The following is a 21,932-nucleotide window of genomic DNA, read 5'->3' on the forward strand; positions in this document are numbered from 1 at the left end:
CATTCGACACCATCTCCCACCCTCTGCTCCTGGACCGCCTAGCTGGTATTGGGATCACTGGTGCTGCACTCTCCTGGTTTACATCCTACCTCACCGGCCGTCAACAATTTGTTCAACTAAGCAACCACAAGTCTGGGTGTTCAGGTGTCTCACTGGGTGTCCCCCAGGGGTCAGTCTTGGGTCCACTCCTCTTCACCACTTACCTCCAGGGTGTCCGCGGAGGTCTTAAAAGTCTTAAAAAGTCTTAAATTCATTTTTAAAAATTTAAGGCCTTAAAAAGTCTTAAATTCGTCAAAAATGTCATATGCTGGTCTTAAATTTATAACTCGTAGGTCTTAAATTTGTCGGGGCAGGGCTATTTAATTTTTTATTTTTCTCGCGGGACTTTTCGGGAAGGAGATGTACGAGAGGCTACTTTCTTGCTAGCTGCATATATAAACGGATGTCTGCGCGCTTGCTAGCTAGTCTGCAACAATGGGTAAATGCAAGTTCAACGTCAGTTTCCGAGGTTGGCCAGATGCTTCCGTGCAAAAGTAGCCTACATTCAAGCTCGGCACCATGGGGATTAAGGCTGTCGTCAGCCATATGCGGAGCCAAAAACATAAAACCTCTGCCAGGAGCCACACACAGACCCCAGCCATTTCTACGTTTTGCATCTCTGCCCCGGCGCCACAGCCGCAGACGGTCCGCGCTGCTAGCACTGACCTGAGGGTAGCATTTGGTGCGACACCAACACTGAAAGCGGAGGTGTTGTGGATTCTAAACACAGTGGTCAAGCACCAGTCCTACAACTCGAATGAGGGGATAGGAGATCTCTTCGGTTTGATGTTCCCCGACTCTCAAATCGCGAGCACCTTTACTGCTGGAAAGGACAAAACGGCGTATATAACTCGCTTCGGACTAGCGCCTTTCATCCGAAACGAGCTAATCTGCAGCGTCAACAAGGCTGATTTTGTTTTGATGTTTGAGACGTTGAACCACGCCACTAAAAGCAAGCAACTTGACGTGCACGTCCGATATTGGGTCGGAGATCAAGTGCAATTCGGTACTTGAACTCGCAATTTATGGGGCCCCACATATATGGGGGTAAAAGGGATGATGATACATAATATTTTTTAGACAATATGCAGAATCTTTTCACTTACGAATTAACACGGTCGGCTATTTTGGCCAGCACGCCACCCTAGCCATATTATGGGCAACCGTGTTCCCCTTGGCTGTGATTTGAACTTTGAATTCCTCGTAGGAGTTCATAATAATACATTGCTCGCCTTGGATGAAATACACCGCTCTTGCGCGATTTATTTTGCATAAGGGTGAGTCAAATGACGCGAGAAACGCCCCTTTTATGTGAACGCGCATTGAACCTAAAGCGGAAAACCTGGTTCAACTAATTGAATCTAAAGTGAGCGTCGTGGTACCATTTAACTATGATTGCGAGTTGCGGCTCTGTTGAGCCAGGTTTTCCCAAGAAAGCCTCGGTATGTTCAACGAGGTTCGTGGTATACCCCCCAGGTCTTACTGAAGGCATTTATTTAATGGTGAAAATATTATTAATCAGTGGAGTAAATATCGACGGTGCAACCGGTGCAGCTGCCCGGGGGCCCGTGGCCCCCCCCTCTCAACAACTCACAACTTGGGTGCACCATAAATACGTGCTGGTGCACCCAAATTAAAAAATTAGGCGCACCAGTGCACCCAAGGAAAAAGTTAGTCTGGAGCCCTGGAGTATCACTTTATGTTCAATAAACAGACAGATAGTAAACTTGAATGAGTCCCATTGAGTGACACACATGCTATGCTTTGGTTGTAATACAGCGGGATCCCCCCCACCATCGCGGGTTTAAGGTCTTAAATTACATTCAAGGTGGTATTAAAAAGGTCTTAAAAAGTCTTAAATTTGACTTGCTGAAACCTGCAGATACCCTGACCTCCTCCCGCTGGGCACACTCCTCCGTCACCATGGGGTCCATTTTCACTGCTACGCTGACGACACACAGGTCTACATCTCCACCAAACCCACCGCTGCCATCCCCCCCACTTCCCTCATCACGTGCCTGGAAGAGATCCGGAGCTGGTTGAGCAGGAACTTCCTGAAACTCAATGGAAACAAGACCGAGGCCCTGCTCATCGGATCCAAATCCACCCTCACTAAATCACAACACACCCCAGCTCCACTCATAATTATCGATGGATTCCCAGTACCCTTCTCCTCCAAAGTCAAGAGCCTCGGCGTCATCCTGGACAACACCCTCTCATTCGCACCCCATATTCACAACATCACCCGGACTGCATTCTTCCACCTCCGCAACATCGCCAGACTCCGCCCATCACTGACCCAATCCAGCACTGAAATCCTAGTTCACTCATTTGTCACATCACGCATAGACTACTGCAACGCCCTCCTCACCGGACTCCCCACCAAACTCATCAACAGACTGCAGATCATTCAGAACTCAGCCGCCCGGATCATCACCCGCACCAAATCATCTGACCACATCACCCCTGTCCTCATTCAACTTCACTGGCTCCCAGTACACTACCGCATCCAATACAAAACCCTACTCCTCACCTACAAAGCTCTCCACAACCTAGCCCCCAGTTATCTCTGCGACCTCCTCCAAGAATACACTCCCTCCCGCTCCCTCCGCTCAACCTCTGCTGGACTACTATGTATCCCCACATCACGACTCACTTCAATGGGTGCCCGGTCATTCAGCTGTTCAGCACCCAGGCTCTGGAACTCCCTCCCCCCACACATAAAACAGTCAGACACCATTTATAACCTTCAAGTCACAACTCAAAACTCACCTGTTCAAACTCGCACACAACGTCTAACTGATCACTGTTTTGATTGTTTTTTTTGTTTTGTTTTGTCTTGTTTTTGTTTTATTTATTTCTTATTGCTTATGTTTATTTATTTATTTATTTATTTATTTATTTATTTTTTCCACAATGTCTTGTTTTTTTTTAAATATGTATGATGACTATATGCTCTGTAAGGTGACCTTGGGTGTTTTGAAAGGCGCCTCTAAATTAAATGTATTATTATTATTATTATTTAACTTATCAAGGTAGTTTTGCCGGCATCTGAGGGGAGATACGTCATCTCCCAACATCCGGTGGAGTTTCGGCGGTGTTCGGAAGCGTTCAGAAGCGTTCTACGCATAGCTGTGTAGACCGTACTACAGTGTAGTACGGTCTTCAGCTATGCGTAGAACGCTTCTGTTCAGTAGACACTGAACAGAAATAGTATGTACTAAGTATTGGGATTCAGCCCAGGTCTTACTGAAGGCATTTAATGGTCAAAATATTATTAATAAATATTCGAATATATTAGAATATTAATATTAATAAACAAACAAACTTCGAATATGATTTTTGGGCAAAAGTTAAAGCCCTAAAACTCAGTCATTGAGGGAACTGAAAATTATTTGGTGGAACACAACGGATATTTGGGTACTGTGCTTGATACCAGGTTGTGCTTTCAGTCTAATGCAGATGGAATTTCTAAGAAGGTTCAACAACATCTTTACTTCTTGAGGAATATAATTCCTTTACTGTGTGCACCAAAATATATATTTTCTATTCATAAACATACTTTTATTGACTGTGTGCTGTCTTTATGCATTGTGATGTGGTTCAGGAACCTGAACCTAGCCATAGGCATTGTCGTCTCGTCAGGGTGGCCAGCAAAGTTATTGCGGTGCATCAAGCACAGGCTCATACCATATTTGGTCTGTATCTGTATCTATCCATCAACTGCAGAAAGAGTTTGAGCTTCTGCCTTCAGGTAGATAGGGTTTTAACGCAGAGACCCTTTTCTTTGCGCAAAAATTTGAAGACTAAATTGGCACAAATGACTGCATTAAGTCCTTTCTGCACTCAGTAATTTGCTTGTTTTTGTCTTCAGATGATTTGATCTAGCATTGTACTGTATCCTGTCCGGTCTGGTATGTTGTATTTATGATGGATTTAATATGTTTTTAACTGGCTGCAATAAAAGGTCCCCTAGTGGGTTTGACTTGACTTGACTCTTCATCCCAGCTTATTATATAAAGCTAACTTTGAAGATTGCAAATAAGAAGAGCCCTAAAACATACAAAAAATGGCTGCACATCACCAGCATTATACCAACAAGCATTTTTTTTAGCACCAAAAATAAGAAATTAAAAACGAGCAACGTTATTACACGGTGATTGCAGTCAGGTACGAAGGAACGTACCATGTCCATGACAACCCTATACACTATATGAAACACTATACATACACATACACACACACAAACACAGAATATATGACACAACTTGTATTAACAATATAAACTATATAATAATGAAAAAGGTTGTAAGATGCAAGAAACACGCTAAACTATTGGGTTGTGAAAGTTTGCAATGGTTTATGGGATGAGTACTTCCTCAATCGTTGCCAAAGAATAATGTAGTCTTTTCTTTTCTTCTGTTTTCCAAATTGTTTTCTGCCCAAAATCAAATGTTGTATGGTCACCTTGACAAACGATTTGCTTGGTTCCATGCTTAAAACTCTTTATATAACGATTAGGGATCGACCGATACCGATTTTTTAGGGCCGATACGATACCGATATTTTTTCATCAGCCTTAGCCGATACGCCGATGCGCCGATACCGATTTTCTTGAACCGATTATTTTTTTTTATTTTTTTTTTTAAAGGAACATTTATTGAACTTCAATATAAAAATATATATTTAACAAATAGTAAAAACAGGTGAAGTACAACAAGTAATAAGTAGATGAACAATATTTAACAAATATTAAAAACAGGTGAGGTAGAACAAGTTAAAAAAATAATAATAATTTTAAAAAAAATCGGCGAAAATCAGCCGCGTATCGGCCGATACCGATACACGTAAAAACCGCGAATATCGGCCGATAATATCGGCCGACCGATATATCGGTCGATCCCTAATAACGATGTTATGAAGAGTCAATGGAGAAAATGATTGTGAAATTTCCTTCCAGAACCAGAGCTGTTAAAATGGAGCGGTTAATGTTGTGCTCTATTAGATAGCAAATTACTAGACCTCAGGAGGAGCTTGTTTGTGGATACTATTATGTATCAAAAAATGAAATTATTTGAATTCGATTTATTTCTGCTTGTCATTCAGTCTAGTTAAATATCAAATAATAAATATGTTGTACACGCATGTAATGTCAACAATTCTCACTTAGAGCAGGAATAAACTATTTTGAACTTCGAAAGAAATACACCACAGCAACTACCACATGACCAATGTGCCTTGAATCGGTGATCCCTGACTGGTTCCCTTACTTTGAACACTGTGAACAATGGAAGGTGCGTCTATTAATTACTGTATTGAAAGCTTGTAGAATAAATTTGTTACACCATGTGATGAGGTACTCCTTTTATTAGGCATCATTATGTTGTTCTTGTATCTACTATCTAGTGGTTTTACGTAGTCCAGGAACGGAACACTGGCTGATGAGATGGAATACAAGACAACAATTTAAGAATATACATATCTATACAGCAAAGTGTCATGAGTAAAAAGTACAACAAAGTGAGCCCAGATTTGCATGGGCGGCCCAATCCACCCATCAAGGATTTGATGAACGCCAGTCCCCAGCCCACACCCTCCATCGGTGAAACCAATTCACACTTTGTTGAGCAATCACAATGTTTCTCTTAGAAGACATTGTGAACTAATCCTCAATGGCTTAGCGATTTTCTTCCCTTCAACATGCGACGTAGAAGGACTTCGATCCCACCCTGGTTGCTGATTCGTTTGATCCATCCATGGGTTCTCTTTCGCTTTATGTTTTTCGGCTGGTACTCTGTGCCGCGTTTTCCGGTCCGAACCTGCTGGTACTGCCACGGTAGCTGGGAAAACACCCCTGAACCCTCAGCCTGCATCTGTAGTGGTCCACATCGAATGCCTCGAGGTCCCCCAGGTGTCCGGGAGATGACCCAAGAGCTTAGTGATCTCAGGTGAGAAGATCCATCGCCTGCATGCTTTGGTATAGCAGTGATACTGTGGACAGACAGCACAATGCATTATGAAAGGTATAACAATTGTTCATTTAAATATCAACATTGCATACCAAAATTGCGTCTCTCTGCTCAAATGTTTAACCATAAGATTGACTTCAGACCCACAAAGTCCCAAAAACAAAATTAAGCTAAAAGTTTGTAATTATATCTAGAGCAAATGAGACAGACTCGGGAACAACGGAGAGTAATGGAAACATCATTACACAACGATTCATTCATAGCCCACTACTCTACTACTGCGATTTGACAAGGAATACCCTTTGACGAGATAGCCTGCTAATGGTAGCAATTGAACACAAACATAATTTTGTTGGTCGTTACAAGGGAGTGAATAGACATGAGTGGCTTATTACCTGCTGGGAGTTGTGCTACCAATTCGGAATAAAGATTGCCGTATAATGTTCATTTTCGGGCACTTCAGTTGTCTCACTGCATGAATGTCAGATGTCCCTGGGTGGGAGGTCGCCCTTGGTCCATGCGGCGCTATGATTGGCTCATCATTTCCGTCCAATAGAATCACGTCTTACTGCAGCATGGCAATTGCAGTCATCTCTCATGTGTGATGGCAGGCGTCCATAACATAACCCCACTATGTATCTAAAATAACAATGAACTAATGCGGAGCAAAGGGAAAAGGCCAACGGAATATTCATTAATTAGGGTACAATAATAAAGGGAAATCATTTATTATATCTCTGACTCTAATGATGTATATTTATAAATTACGTCTTTATCACCAAAATAAATAACTCCATTTGAAGAATCCTGTTTTTAGTATTACGCAACTACTACGTGAGTTGGTAACGATTCGTTAACAAAGAAAACACCAATCTCACTATGCATTTCTCTCCACACACGCATACACACACACGCGCGCGCGCGCACACGCACACGCACACACACACACACACACACACACACACACACACACACACACACACACACACACACACACACACACACACACTGCTCGTCTCTCAGCCTTAGCAACAAGGATGCGCGCAGCTCGCATTGGCTGCGCTGAGGCCCTGGTGGTCGTCCATTCGCCCTTGTTATTGCCGTTCAAGTAGGGGCGTGTGAAGAAGGAGACTGTCGTGGATGCGCATGCAAGGGCAAAAGGGTTGGGTAGAATTGGAAAATTCCAGATGTTAGCTCTATTATGGGTATTTTATTAAAATGCAATAGGAATATTTATGCATGCATTTTGTGTAATCATTGCAAAGCCGTATGCATGTTGGAGTACTAGTGTGAGGCAGATGATTAGCGTCCACAAATTTGCGGCATCACAACGCAGATGAATTCAAACACAATTTCGTTGGCTCTGACTTTGGGGCACATTTGACATCTACTAATCCCTAATCATCGACTTTCTTGTGGGTAAGTAGGCTAATTGATTAATTATTGTGTTGCAGAATGACCAACAGCAGCCATCTGTAAACAAAAATGTGATATTTTGAAACGCAGATTTAGAATACAGTTTTCCTATCACTGTACAGCGTGCCTAGTTAAATATTATACACAGTTTTAAAGGCCTACGTCATAAATGAAGGTGCAGATCTTTGAGCATTTATGGGTCGAAATCCAAAATACTAAGTAACCTGCATCACGCAAGACAACTGCAGTATTCCAGAGAGCTTGTTTTTGTATTAGTCGTAGGCCAGTCTATTTACCCCATAATAAATAAAAATATATTTTTTACATTATCTTAACCATGCAGGTGGAACCTATAGAAATATATATATTTTATATATTTTTGTTATTAATACAATCCATCCATGGGGAGGTTTGATTGCGGACAGAGCAGCAGGCCTACAGTGTGTGCCACTTTGAACTTGTTGCCCATCCACCTAATTCTGCAATGCAGACAATACATTTAAATGGTGTAAATAGAGAAGTTGTTTAACAGTTCTACTAAGAGCTGGGTTTTTGAACACTGCTGAAATGTGTCTATGTTTTTATGTAGTGATTCTGTAGTGCAGCAAAGCAGGACATATTTGAGACTGGACACCTAGTTTGACTGTCATGGCAACTACGCATCTACGTCCAGCTTACAAATGCTCTTCTTCTCGAGCATCTTCTCTTTCGGTTCTTCATCAGGTTATTAATTGTGAAAGGTGCGATTGTCGCATACAGTTCTGTACTCAGATGTTTATTCAAATAAAATCGTAGATACGCAGTAGAAGAAGAAACAACAATGCATGCTGTCCTGCAATGTTATGCCAAGCAGCACATTCAGACAGTTGACTCAAACCTGCTCCATTATGCTTCATTCCCTAAAATGGAAAGAATAGGCCATACCCTGTGGATATGACACTTCCCATTCTGTTTCCCCTTGATAAAAAAAAACATGTGTACACATGTTGAGCTATGCAATGCTCTGCATATGCATTGGGTCCAACGTGCAACTATTAATGCCACCTCATGCAATGATTTGGAAGTTTGGCAGATAAACTCAAATTCAGTTTTGCCCTGCGCTATTGAGCAGATGAGATGGCCTGGGTTGCTGCTCGCATGCACCCACTCAGGCTACCATGGCTAAGCCCTTCCTATTTATACACTTGGTGTGGGACCATGTCAGGGGGCGACTGTTATTTATAGCCAATGTCAAAGTTAGACTACAGATCGTAACAAAGACAGCACCGGGTAATTGTTGAACTGTTTTTGCTTAGGTCTGTATGAACGTTATCTGAATGTTGTTGATGATGATTAGCGGGGCTCTTTGTGAGCTTGGTTCTGGACAACAAGCGTGTGTTTTGGCTGCAGCAATTTACTCTGGGATTTCCTTTGCTGAGGCCAGACATCACAGAAAGACCTCATCATCTTTCCTATTCGAATGGTCATTGGACTCCTTGTTGAAAGGATTATTGAATTTGTGTGTGCGTGTGCGTGCATTTGTGAGCGTGCATGTAAACCTGCATGTGTGAGTGTGTTGCCGTCTGTTGGTGGGTCTGTGCACGCATCTGTGCGTGCTTGTGCATCAAAGTGTTTGCCTGTTTGTGTGTGTCTTTGCAAGTGTGCGTGTGTGTGTGAGTGGAAGTATGTGTGTGTGTGCGTGTGTGTGAGTGTGTCTGGGTGTGTGTGTGTGTGTGAGTGCAAGTATGTGTGTGTGTGTGTGTGCGTCTGAGTGTGTGTGAGTGCATCTTTCCTTGTTGTGTGTCTCCGCAGTTCTCATGAATCCCCTGTGGCCATGTGTTTTGTGGTGATGCGTAGAGGCCGGCGCCATGCTGACCAGCATCACTGAAGGGATCCTCTGCTGCCTGACTGGGAAAGCTGCCAGTCTGGTCTTGCCCCTGGAATCCTCCGAGCCCTCAAACGGCTTTGAGTTTGTTGAGGTCAAACCGGGCAGAGTTCTACGGGTGCGACACATCGTCCCTGAGCGACAGCCCGTGGTCACCGAAGACCAGATGTCCTCGGGGAAGAAGAAGACCAAAGTGGACTCTAATGAGGACGATGGCGGTTCTAAGGACGTGATGAAAGGCCCCCCAAAGGGTAGCAGCGTGCACTGCAAGAGGAAGATCACAGTGTATCGCAACGGGCAGCTGGTGATCGAGAACCTTGGCGACGTGCTGCACTCAGAGATCCTGCAGTGTCAGGACGGGGACCTGGAGCCCTGCAGCACCGTGGAGGTGGAGCTGGCTGACTACAAGGAATTGGCCTCTTCCCCAGAACCCCACCCCATGCCTCCCCGCGTCCCCCCTCACGCCGGGGACCAGAAGCCGGCTCCGCCCCCCCGGCGCCGGCGCCGCAAGCCCAAGCGCACGGTGCTCATCGACTCCAAGAGGGCGATCTCCAGCTGCAAGGGGACACAGTCGGACGTAGCTCTGTTCTTTGTGCACGGCGTCGGCGGCTCCCTGGACATCTGGGGCAGCCAGTTGGATTTCTTCTCTCGGCTGGGCTACGAGGTGATCGCACCGGACCTAGCCGGCCACGGCGCCAGCAAGGCCCCCCCGATCGCAGCGGCGTACACATTCTACGCCCTGGCAGAGGACCTGCGCGCCATCTTCAAGAGATACGCCCGCAAACGCAACATCCTCATCGGTCATTCATATGGGTGAGTCTTTGTCTGTGTTTTAGAAATGAATAATCACTATGTCATTTTAAATAGAAGTGTTAGAACATTGATCAAAGCTGTACTTATTAAAAAAACACAGTTGACATTGTTTATATCTCTCTTCCAGAGTGTCGTTTTGCACCTTCCTAGCACATGAGTATCCGGACCTGGTCCATAAGGTAGTGATGATCAACGGAGGAGGTCCTACAGCTCTTGAGCCGAGCCTCTGCTCTATCTTCCAGCTGCCATCGTGTGTCCTCCACTGCCTGTCTCCCTGTCTGGCCTGGAGCTTCCTCAAGTAAGACCAGGACCATACCATCCTCATGACCTTGACTACGCAGTTGTTTGTGATTCTAATATTCAACTTCTACAACACAAATTATTTTTTTTGCTATTTTTTCTTTTTTTTCAACAAAATACATTATGCTAAATTATAAAAATGAATAGACCCTATATTATTTGCGATAATCTGGAGATGCTTTTATCCAAAGCTATTATCCAACGCTGAATTCATGGATGCCTTCATGTACGCTGCGCTTGGATTTTAGCCCAGAACCTTTCAGCGGGCAGACAAACGCCCCTCACACCACTACCACTATGCTGCTACAGTTCTCACTCCCCACATTTCCAGTCTAATTTCTAATTCCTTCTATAGAGCTGGCTTCGCCCGCCAAGGGGCCAAAGAGAAGCAGCTGCTGAAGCAGGGCAACGCCTTCAACGTGGCCCCCTTTGTCCTCCGTGCCATGATGAGCGGCCAGTACTGGCCCGAGGGCGACGAGGTGTACCACGCTGAGCTCACCGTGCCCATCCTTCTGGTGCACGGCATGTGCGACAAATTCGTGCCCATGGACGAGGACCAGCGCATGGCGGAGGTATGTCGCCATGGGGTCGGAAGGGAGGATATGATGTCATAAGGCAAAAGTAACCCTGGGTGCTTTGAAATGCTGCATTCATCTGTCACTCATTTATGTTGACTTATGTCCATTAATAATATTGGCCTATACTTTCAGATCTAACTTCTTAATATTGTAATATATATTTGCAAACGTGTTATAACATTAGAATATCATAAGGAAAGGCTGTTTACTTAAATACAACTCGGCAAACACAAGCCTTTCAAAGTGCAGTGCTTAGATGCATTACTATGTCTCCAATGATATGCAGACATAATCTTTCTATCAAATAACTTTGACCCTACTGTAGCATAACACTTTCCTTCGTCTTTCCTCTGCTACCAGATTCTCTTGTTTGCATTCCTCAAAGTCATCGAGGAGGGAAGTCACATGGTAATGATGGAGTGCCCTGACACCGTTAACACCCTCCTGCATGAGTTCTTCCTATGGGAGCCCGACATGTCCAAAACAGAGAGCATCAAATGTGACACAGAGACAAAGGCTACCACCAACGACATAGTCCAGACACTGAGAGTAAACAAGACTGTGGACAAATAACCAGAACAATGAGTCTTGGTTTAGGGTAGAACCGATCAGAGGGCCATCTTTTGAGAGTTGGCACGTGTCCATAAGGCTGCTTATTGGCTGAGATCTGTTACAAAAATAGAGCCGCGCCTCGGAGAATGATGGTGGCTGATGGTGCTCCAAGATAAGGCAGAACTATGAAACGAAATCTGAGTGGATGGGGATATCCTTACCGTGAGCGAAATAGTCTGCTTCTATATTTGGCAGATACGTGTGCGTGTGCGCTCATCACGTGGTGTTTGCAAAATCACACGATACCTGGATGTCCAAAGGACTCAGCCCATTTGTGATTTGTGTATCCAATGTGTTGGAAAAGTGAAAAGACCAAAGTGAAACAGGCCCATGCCGAAATGGTATGTCGATTTCATTGCCTTCATCTAATATTCTCTGTAAAGCACTACAGATTGCGAACTGCCATTGTTAAATGGTTGTTGATTAATAACACTTGTGCCCATCTTACATGTGCTTTAAATGGAAAAATGGCCTAAATATATATATATATATATAACGTTGGAGTTAATCAACCCATTAATTGTTTCTTATTCGGACACCATAGGAAAAATGGTGATGAAAGGTTATATGTGTTATGATGTTGTTTAACCAAATGATGACTGGAAGGGAGTTATGGACGTTAGGGTTACGAATATTCACATGAATCAACATGAAAGTAAATCATTAACCATTGGTTCTATACTAGTTAGTAATTAAGTGTACACTTATGTCATACTTGACCATACTGTACATCAAACTAAATTACTAAAACCTATTCAAGGTACTGCTCAAACTAATGTATTGTTAAAACAAACATGTTTAAAATGTAAACTGCCTGTTGTGTGCATCATATATCACAGATCATTCGATCAAGACTGAAGGTGTATGTGAAGATAGAAACATATGCCAAATGACCTAAAACGAATCAGTATTGCAATAGTATGTTGAAATATCACCCCAATCATCCAGGGACAAATCATACAAATATACCGTGCTTGGGTTTATTTTAGAGAAGCTAATATATTCCTGTTTTCTTTTAAATAACTGCCAAAATAATGAAATGTAACTGTGTTATCATCCTAAATGTGTTTATCACTGAATCAACAAAAAGCCTAACCTCTTCCAGTCAACCCTTTGTAATTAACAATGTCGAAATGAATGAATAGGATAGAATTGTTGTTCGCTAAAAATACATTCACTCATGGATGTTAATTTGTCTCACAATGAGATGGGAGAGACCGAAAGTATTAAGCACATTCTAATATGTTCCCTGATTATGCTTACCTGGTAACCGCATGACAATATTTGTATTATTTTTTGTTGTGGTGCAGCAATTGTAACCAAATTGGTGAATTATAAGCATTGTCATTAAAGTCAAACACTAATGTCGGTCAGCTGAAGGAGAAATTCCTTTACCTAGGGGTGAACTTCTGACTTATCAGGTTGCTACATATGCATATTTTTGGAGGAGGGATGCAAAACGACTGGATTTATGCAATCTGAGAAATAGATGTTGTGTTTTGTATGATGAAGAGGAATGGACATTTTATAAAAAGAGAAGAAGTTGGCCTCTTGCCTCTAACGGCTATATGTATTCATCATGGATTTAAAAACAAACCAATAAGTGCTGCTGGTACTGTATGTATGTCTGACACCTTTTGGTGGAAATGGTCCATAATATCATTACAACTGCAGGGTGCACAGATACGTATTCTAATGCTAATTGATGTGCAATAAAACTGTCAGTGCTCCAATGTGCTATTATTTGTGTTTACAATGTGTTAATGTGATTGTTCAACATATGCACTGATTAAATGCAGAATGATGCATATGAAATTATATAGCCTATCAAAACTGTTGAATTCAGTGTATGACTGTGCCTTTCTTGGCATGAAATAAAAATTATGTTTGCAATCTAAAAGTGTTATGCTTATTTTCTGTGCAGTAATCATTAATGTAAATAATTCATCCACTACCAGAAAGATATTTTATCAAATAGATATTAGTCATAACTGACGCTTGACATGGTTAAAAATCAAGGAAAGACATACCTAAAAAAAAACGTCAACAAGCTGCAGCTGGAGACTTCAGTGCAATAATTGCATCATTTTTTCCTCCCATCAATATCGAGTCTAATCTCAAACGACGTAGTTTCAACGCGTTACCACCTAAGCAGTAACATGCACAGTGTACACACTGATAAAACGTCAAATGGAATACTATCTAAAACAATATTAAAGTCTACTAATCCTCTAGGAACATATTTCCACTCACACAAGCCATGTCCCGATTGGCTGACATTGTCCCACGCGTGCTGTGGTAAACAAAATGGGCAGGTCGTGCGCATGCGCAGTCCAGGAATGGAGCAGAGCGATCTAATCACTAGAGCATTAGTTTCAACCTCATCTTGTCAATAAACATTTAGTTATTAGTAATTTCAGCATCGGGCACACATACATCTCCAGTGACAGCGACTGTTCCTGGTGTGGAGCGTTGGTAAGTCACGTACATTTACTTGTAGTGGCTGTTTTACACTTGTAAAGCTTCACGTTGGACCATCATATTCCGCTAGCTCAATTAGAGGTAATAAGTGCTAGATAGTCAACAAACTGTACTGGGAACGAGTACATTAGGGTACTGAAGCTCAGATGAGTTGAGGTCTCATCCACCTCAGTGGAACACGCCGTGTCTTAAAGCATGGTTAAATGTCCACTGTACTTTAGCTAATCTGTTTGACAAATGCCAAACCGACATAAGTTTGGAAGGTAATTCCACATGTCCTTCAAGATGTTAGAGATGCATATTTAAACACTTTAGAAAACAACCCATAATAGTTTGTAACTACCGTTTATAATCCAATTTGAGGAATTACTTTCTGCAATTTATATAAATGAAGCTGAGCTAGCTTAGCGTTAGCTTAGCATGCTAGTTCAGTGCTGCAAGTTTAAATATTTTATTACAGTAAGTCACTTCGTGACAATTCACGAAGGTCTTGTCAATCTTTATTTTATATATTTACCCATTACAAAACGATTATTTGTCTGTGTTATTTCGGAAATAGTGGTTTCCCCCATTGTGGGTACGTCTATTTCCTGAATTAAAGAGCCTCGGCTCACAGTGTGAGCCGCACAGTCGGCTTGTACTCTCTGGGCCGACGAAGAACTTAACGAACCCGAGAAAGGTGTGCTGAGGTTACTGGTACACAAACTTACTCCATGCACCATGAGATTCACCCATTGCCAGGTGTAACCATCACATGTGTTGCACCCCTGCAAACACCGGTCTAGGAATGTACAGTTAATGTGCAAACGCCATTGACTATCACCCATGCAAGTCTGGCACGCAATGACCTTCGTCATAGCATTGATCCGTATTGGAACTCAAATATATTGGTGCCGTATTGATAACAGTGGCGTAGGCTATGCATGTACCCAATGGCATTATTCGTGTGTTTAATTGCCGCTGCGAGAGGCTGTCTGCAGCATCCGGACAAAAATGACAAAAAACGGACATTTGTTTTTAACCACAAGTTTGTGACATTATATGAAGAAATAGAGTTAAAAAAAATGTGATTTGTGTTTTGTTGATAAACCACCCACCAGCGAAATGAAACGCCCACTAGCGAACCGCCTACTGTTGCGTTTACAAGGCTATTCGTAGTTGTTATGGACCGCTAGTGGGCGGGTAATCCAATGGTTTATCCCACACGCGGTCTATTCGAAAAAACGTAGCTATTTGTAAACACTGCAATCGCTGCTCAAACAAACTCACGTGTTCATCCCCTAACCTGCCATCAAATCACTATATTCGAGGATCCTTAAAAATAAGTTGGAGATGGCAAAGAGGCATACATTTACGTGAATTGAATGCTCTTAAAAGTGTTTTTCTGTCATTTTATTGTAATAATTATGCAGCTATTCAGACAGCTGGGCGGTTTGGGAGATTTTTGTCTGCAATTTAGGGGTTTCTAGGAATGGTTTGCAAAAGAAAACCAATGCAGTGACGGAACAAAATTAATTCATACATTTGGTGAAGCAAACGTCAGTAATGAACACTGGTTTCACCATCCTCCAGGACTAGGCTATCACTGGGATGGCGTCCGAGCAGGGGCATGTGAGCCCCGGCTCCAAAGGCATCATGACCTTCCATCCCACTGTGGAGGAGTTCCAGAATTTCAGCCGCTACATTGCTTACATGGAGTCCCAGGGAGCCCACAAAGCCGGCCTGGCCAAGGTGAATGCCGGTCATCTTCATCATCACCCAACCTGTTTTCCCTTTTTCACTGATTCCTGGAGATTAAGACACCAGTGGCAAACACACCATGTTCTCCCCTGTGGCCTGTGATAGATGTTGCATCATTATAACTCTTGCACGATTGATGCTGTCACACCAAAATTGTACTGGGGGTGAAAATTTTACTGCCTACGTAATCCGCGTTTCGAAAATTCCAAACCTGCCTGGCAACTGATGATCGCGTCGAACGTTGCCTGGCAACGGACGATCGCGTCGAACGATGACGTCTATTATCTAAATTAAATTAACACAAGCTAGCCAGACAACATACACTTTAAACACTCAGTTTACTAGCTAAATTTGATTATACAATTAAATACAATACAAATATAAACTATGATACACTTTAAACACTCAGTTTACTAGCTTAATTTGATTAAAAAATTAAATACAAATATAAACTATGATTCACTTTAAACACTCAGTTTACTAGCTAAATTTGATTAAAGAATTAAATACAATAAAATATAAACTATGATACACTTTAAACACTCAGTTTACTAGCTTAATTTGATTAAACACTTAAATACAAATATAAAGTAAAAACAAGTGTTATCTGTATTATGTTATTTTCGTCTTGAGCGCAAATGTTTTTTGAAACCTGCGTGACAACGGACAATCGCATCGACCGATGACGTAATGTTTCGACACGGATTACGTAGGCGGTACAATTTTTTCCCCCGATACAATTTTGGTGTGACAATGCCGTGTTGTTTAAGGCATACATCAATGGTAAATCTAAGTATAAAATATTGTATATATTTGTCGAAATGCTGGAAATTTGGTTTGGTGCTAAATTGGCTCTATTTTGTGCACAATATGAGAATTACTTCTATTATTGAATCAGCCAATACGGCATTTGGTGAAAATCTAAGCAGCCAATAGAGACAAACTCCATTCATAGAAACACTCATAAAACCACCATCCTTTCCTCCCAAGATTGTCCCGCCCAAGGGGTGGAAGCCTAGGCGCTCCTATGACGACATCGATGGGCTGGTGATCCCAGCCCCCATCCAGCAGGTCGTTACGGGCCAGTCGGGCCTCTTCACGCAGTACAACATCCAGAAGAAAGCAATGACCGTCCAAGAGTTCCGCAAGCTCGCCAACAGCGACAAGTGAGCCACACACATTGTATAGTATAGTTGCATAATAGTATAGTTTCGTGTGTGTCTGGTATGATATTTAACTTTTTATTTATTTATTTTATTGAACATTTTTAAATGGGTGCTTTGTCAATATGTCTTGAATCTGAGATAATGATGAGATAGGGGTGTAAGGTATAAACGGTATAGAAAGTACACCGGTGGGAATTTGCGCTACGGTATGGACCGGTGTGATCGGTAGACAGTGTTGTGTATAAGGCGTTATAAAGTAAGTAATGTGTTAATAAAAAACATAACTTATTTACACTTATTTAGTTACACGCAACTACTGAAAATATGGTAACGAAACATAGTTTCTTTAGCAATTCGCCGCACCGTTTCTTTTCCGAGGGACAGATTTAACAGCAATGCTGCCTTCTCAGGCAGTATGCTATTGCACGCAGTCGCGCTTGCTGTGTGCTTGCATGCTTGCGCAATAGTCCCTTCATGAGCTCTCATTCCACACCATACGAGACAGGCAAAATGGCTGTAGAGGCGATGTCTGAGATGCAGAGACAGCTTCACGCTACCAGCGTGAAGCTGTCTCTGCATCTCAGACATCGCCTCTACAGCCATTTTCCAAAGCCAGTCCTTATGACAAAAGAAGCCAGCTGTGGAACGAGATACAAACGCTGTCACTTTTTAACTGTGTAAGGACATGGTTACCTTTCAAAATGTGGATAGAAAGGGCTTTAAAGAGAGGGTCAAAACACTCTATCCCAGGTACGCGTTACCTGCCCGCACACACTTCAGCCAAATTGAGATGCAAAAATATACGGCAAGGTCCGCGAGCAAGTGGGGAAAGAAATCCATACTTTTAAATATTTGTGTTTTTCAGAGAAGGAAGTAACTTGAGAAATGATTTTGCATATTTTCAATGCAGTTTTGCTGCCTAACCAGTATTTTACCCCGTTTAGAAGAGAAATAAGAAGATAATTTTAACATAACGTGATATAATACCGTTACCGTCTATGCCTCAAATCATACCTCGATATACATTTTAGACCATACCATACAGCCCTATGATGACGGCGGTTTCTCTCAATATCTGTAGATTCTGCAGTCCTCACTACCAAGACTTTGAGGAGCTGGAGCGAAAGTACTGGAAGAATGTGACATTCAATGCCCCGATCTACGGTGCCGATGTCAACGGAAGCCTGTACGACCCTGTGAGTTCACGTCAGACTTCCTTTCTGTTTCCCCTAACATTCCGTCAGTTTTAAAAGCGGCTGGTTTTTTAATGGGTGGCAATGCACTAGCCGCGCTGTCGAACAAATGCCCCCCATCCATATAAATGTGATGTATGTAAACGCTAACATTTGCCACTATAATTTGAAACATGCACCACACATTGAATGAATCTGGTACATTTACATTTATGGTTTTTTAACAGCCGCGTTTATCCAAAACGACTTACAATATGTACGTTTGTCAGGAGAAACAATATTTTGTTGTCGGTACAGTAAGGATGTTCATAGAACCAAGTGCCAGGCAGCAACAATTGCGAGCATAACCCATTCCTGTGTACAACAAAAAGCATTGGTTAAGCATTTTTTATAGTTTCTAAACATTGAGGGGCGGTGATATTTCCTGTCTCTCGCAGGACGTGAAGGAGTGGAACATCTGCAGACTCAACACCGTCCTGGACACGGTGGAGCACGAGAGCGGCATCACCATCGAGGGCGTAAACACCCCATACCTGTACTTCGGCATGTGGAAGACCACGTTCGCCTGGCACACAGAGGACATGGACCTCTACAGTATCAACTACCTGCACTTTGGACAGCCAAAATCATGGTAAAGGAAAGCCCAAGGGCGTCCCTGAGCACAATGCTAGCCCCTAGTTCACACCAGAACCCACAGGTTAGCTATAGCGGCGTACGAATCATATAGACATAAGCGTAATAGAACATAGTCAACGTTTCGATTCCCACCGTCTCTGTGAGACAGCTGTCTCGCGCCCGTCATGACGCAAAGCTCATAGACCCCATCTGATTGGACGAGTGTGTAATTATGCAATGTTTTGCTTTCATTTCTGTTTTGGTTTATAATTGGGGTAAGCCCGACCTGCTTGTTAATAACATGTAACTGAACCCCCTGCATGTAGCTGATGGACAAAAGATATTTGCTAAATGATGCTTAATGCTAAAATAATGGATATTTCGTAAACGCTACACTGTGGAAGCGTGTTGGATACAAAGGCAAACGACTGTTAACATGTCAACAGGTACTGTGTTTCTCCTGAGCACGGCAAGAGGATGGAGCGTCTGGCCCACGGTACGAGAAATCTTCTATTTTCATATTTTTTGTTGTGGGGAATGTCATTGTTTCTCAGACTTCTATGATGATTGACTATGAATGTATTTTTTGTGTACTTTCATGCTCCTCTTCTAGGTTTCTTTCCTGGCAGTGCACAAAATTGCGAGGCCTTCCTGAGACACAAAATGACTCTCATCTCACCCTCGATATTAAAGAAATATGGCATTCCCTTTGAGAAGGTATTACATTATGATGTGCGGATACATAGATACATCATTGTACATATATGCTTCGGTCCACACTTACTACCAGGAAACCTCTCTCAGGGTGTCCAAACAGACCAAACACTTTCAGCTTGTTAATATTTATTTCTTTATTTATAGATGACCCAGCAGGCGGGTGAGTTCATGGTGACCTTCCCGTACGCCTACCACGCAGGCTTCAACCATGGCTACAACTGTGCAGAGTCCACTAACTTTGCCACACAACGGTGGATTGAATACGGAAAGCAAGCGATTCTGGTGAGTAGCCATGTTAAATGTCCACTGACCACCATCTGTAGGAATCCTTGAGAAAGATGCAAAGCCCTGCCGGCTCATTGATGTTGAGACAGAGTAGCTATGGAAATCCGAGGGCTAAAACGTGCAAGAGTGGGACTGCCAGTGTTTGATACACAAGTGAGGGCTGTACCAACGAGGACGCCCCAAACACAGCTCTGCCTATTTCCGGGGCTTATATATTATTTAAATGTATTTACTTTGCTTTTATTTGCATGTGGTGTAATATTTGTTGGATTGCTGGCTCATTCGTTTGGTTAGGAGAAAACACGCTGTGTCTTACATTTGGAAGATATAGGCTATCTATGTATTTATTAGGGATGCACCAAAATGAAAATTCTTGGCCAAAACCGAAAATTAGAAAACCAAGGCCGAAAACCGAAACACGAAAGAAATTATTATGCCAATTATTAGTACCATTTAGGGTTGCCGCGGTATACGGTATTACCGGTGTTACCGGTGTTGAGGCCAACACCGATTACTCTGTGAAATAACTCTGTGTTGCACACCGGCAAGTTATTTTTTATTATTTTTTTTCCAGTAATAAAAAAAAAAAACGCTGTCATCTTTAGGCCTATTTGATTAAAATAAAAAGTTCGGTAGTTTGTCTTTGCACCGTTTTATTTTTGATGCGTTTTTTCATAAAATAAATAAATATTCAAACCTAATAGATAGGCTACCTAATAAAGCGTTGGAACACACAAGACCGTTAACCATAGCAACGCTGGTAAACAAATCCCGTGAAGCCCAATCCCTACGAGAGCTCCCCGCGCTACGGCCATCTGGGGGCGCACAGAGCTTTTGGCTGTGATATTATATATACAATTATATTATACTATTAGTATTATATATAGAACTTTATAAGACGCTGTCACAGAGAATTGGAACGCTGCCAGACGCTGTCACCGAGTGTGGGAGTTGATGGAGAAGATGGCGGTTGACCTAGTTTCAAAGTTGATACCGTTTATACTCTGTAATACCGGTGTTGACACGAGTGTATTACTCGGTGTGAAAATGTCCACACCGCGGCAACCCTAGTACCATTGCATTTATGGCTATGACTGTGTACTAACTGCATTAAAATCAAGGCATTGCAATTTTTGCAAATCGATATACGTGGGTCTTTCTCAGAAACATTGAAAAACGCCACACCGCAGACATATTGGCACTTATCCAGACAAGCGTGTGCTCACAAATTTCTGAAATTCTTCAGTGGCCAAAAATTCGGTGCATCCCTAGTATTTATCAAGCCACATAGGCCTCAATCAAGTCACATTTGTTATAATCAGAACTAGAAGTCAAGTGAATTACTACCAAGTTTCGTAAATATTATGCCCCAGACAGAATGTCTGTAGTGTTATTTGTTTTAAAATGACACAAGGAAAAGCCCACATTGTTTGGTATGAGATGAGGGATAATAATTGCAACAGAACGAATGGTTACCAAAAACGCAGTTGAGAATTTACAGCGATGTTAGTCGGACACAACACACACATTTATTGTACTAAGTTCTATAAAAAGTAGCTTTGCAACAATGAAATGAACCTTTAACATTATATGAAAGAACAAAACTGTGAGTCATGCAGTTGAAAACAACAAATGTTGTAACATTTAGGAGACATATTTGTTTGAGATGCATGTCAAAACTGGAAGGCCAATTATTATATTAAGACATGACTAATCAAGCAATTAAGTGTTTTTATAGTAATGGCCTATTGCAGCAATGACATTAAAGGGATCATATTATGCTTTTGCAGCTTTCCCTTCCTGTAGCGTTTTGGATATCGTTTTTACACTTTCTGGTCTGCTTAGTTGAAAGACTCTGAGCCAGGGGGAGCTACTATCGCCCAACAAAAACACCTCTCCTTAACACTGCCTGAAACACTGCCTGAAGCACCTCTCAAACACTGCCTGAAGCACCTCTCAAACACTGCCTGAAACACCCTCAAACACTGCCTGAAACACCCTCAAACACTGCCTGAAACACCCTCAAACACTGCCTGAAACACCCTCAAACACTGCCTGAAACACCTCTCAAACACTGCCTGAAACACCTCTCAAACACTGCCTGAAACACCTCTCAAACACTGCCTGAAGCACCTCTCAAACAC

The 21,932-nt window shown here is 42.3% G+C and overlaps 2 protein-coding genes across 6 annotated transcripts in view; both read left to right on the top strand.

Annotated features, from left to right (window-relative positions):
• The first annotated feature begins 7,130 nt into the window (after positions 1 to 7,130).
• On the top strand, positions 7,131 to 13,533 carry abhd8a (abhydrolase domain containing 8a). 2 transcript variants are annotated; one of them, XM_056596719.1, is made up of 5 exons: positions 7,131 to 7,427; positions 9,261 to 10,101; positions 10,229 to 10,399; positions 10,757 to 10,973; positions 11,340 to 13,533. In XM_056596719.1, the coding sequence occupies exons 2-5, from the start codon at positions 9,272 to 9,274 to the stop codon at positions 11,550 to 11,552; spliced, it is 1,431 nt and encodes a 476-aa protein (XP_056452694.1). In that variant the 5' UTR covers positions 7,131 to 7,427; positions 9,261 to 9,271; the 3' UTR covers positions 11,553 to 13,533. The 2 variants fall into 2 exon arrangements, with proteins under 2 accessions (XP_056452694.1, XP_056452693.1); XM_056596718.1 differs by lacking the exon at positions 7,131 to 7,427 and adding an exon at positions 8,546 to 8,693.
• A 361-nt stretch (positions 13,534 to 13,894) lies between these two features.
• Positions 13,895 to 21,932, top strand: part of LOC130387556 (lysine-specific demethylase 4A-like) — a 52,194-nt gene continuing 44,156 nt past the window's right edge. For 2 of the 4 annotated variants that reach the window (XR_008896311.1, XM_056596715.1), the window contains exons 1-8: positions 13,896 to 14,066; positions 15,645 to 15,803; positions 16,803 to 16,978; positions 18,060 to 18,174; positions 18,609 to 18,802; positions 19,233 to 19,282; positions 19,400 to 19,503; positions 19,648 to 19,785. Coding sequence is in view for 3 of the 4 variants with exons in the window: in XM_056596715.1 (XP_056452690.1) it covers positions 15,663 to 15,803; positions 16,803 to 16,978; positions 18,060 to 18,174; positions 18,609 to 18,802; positions 19,233 to 19,282; positions 19,400 to 19,503; positions 19,648 to 19,785 (918 nt within the window). In the remaining variant the exon portion in view is untranslated. Of the gene's footprint in view, positions 14,067 to 15,644; positions 15,804 to 16,802; positions 16,979 to 18,059; positions 18,175 to 18,608; positions 18,803 to 19,232; positions 19,283 to 19,399; positions 19,504 to 19,647; positions 19,786 to 21,932 lie in introns of all 4 variants that reach the window. The other 2 variants (XM_056596716.1, XM_056596717.1) reach the window with 2 other exon arrangements.

This window comes from Gadus chalcogrammus, chromosome 8 (genome assembly GCF_026213295.1).
Source record: "Gadus chalcogrammus isolate NIFS_2021 chromosome 8, NIFS_Gcha_1.0, whole genome shotgun sequence".
Taxonomy (NCBI): Eukaryota; Metazoa; Chordata; class Actinopteri; order Gadiformes; family Gadidae; genus Gadus; species Gadus chalcogrammus.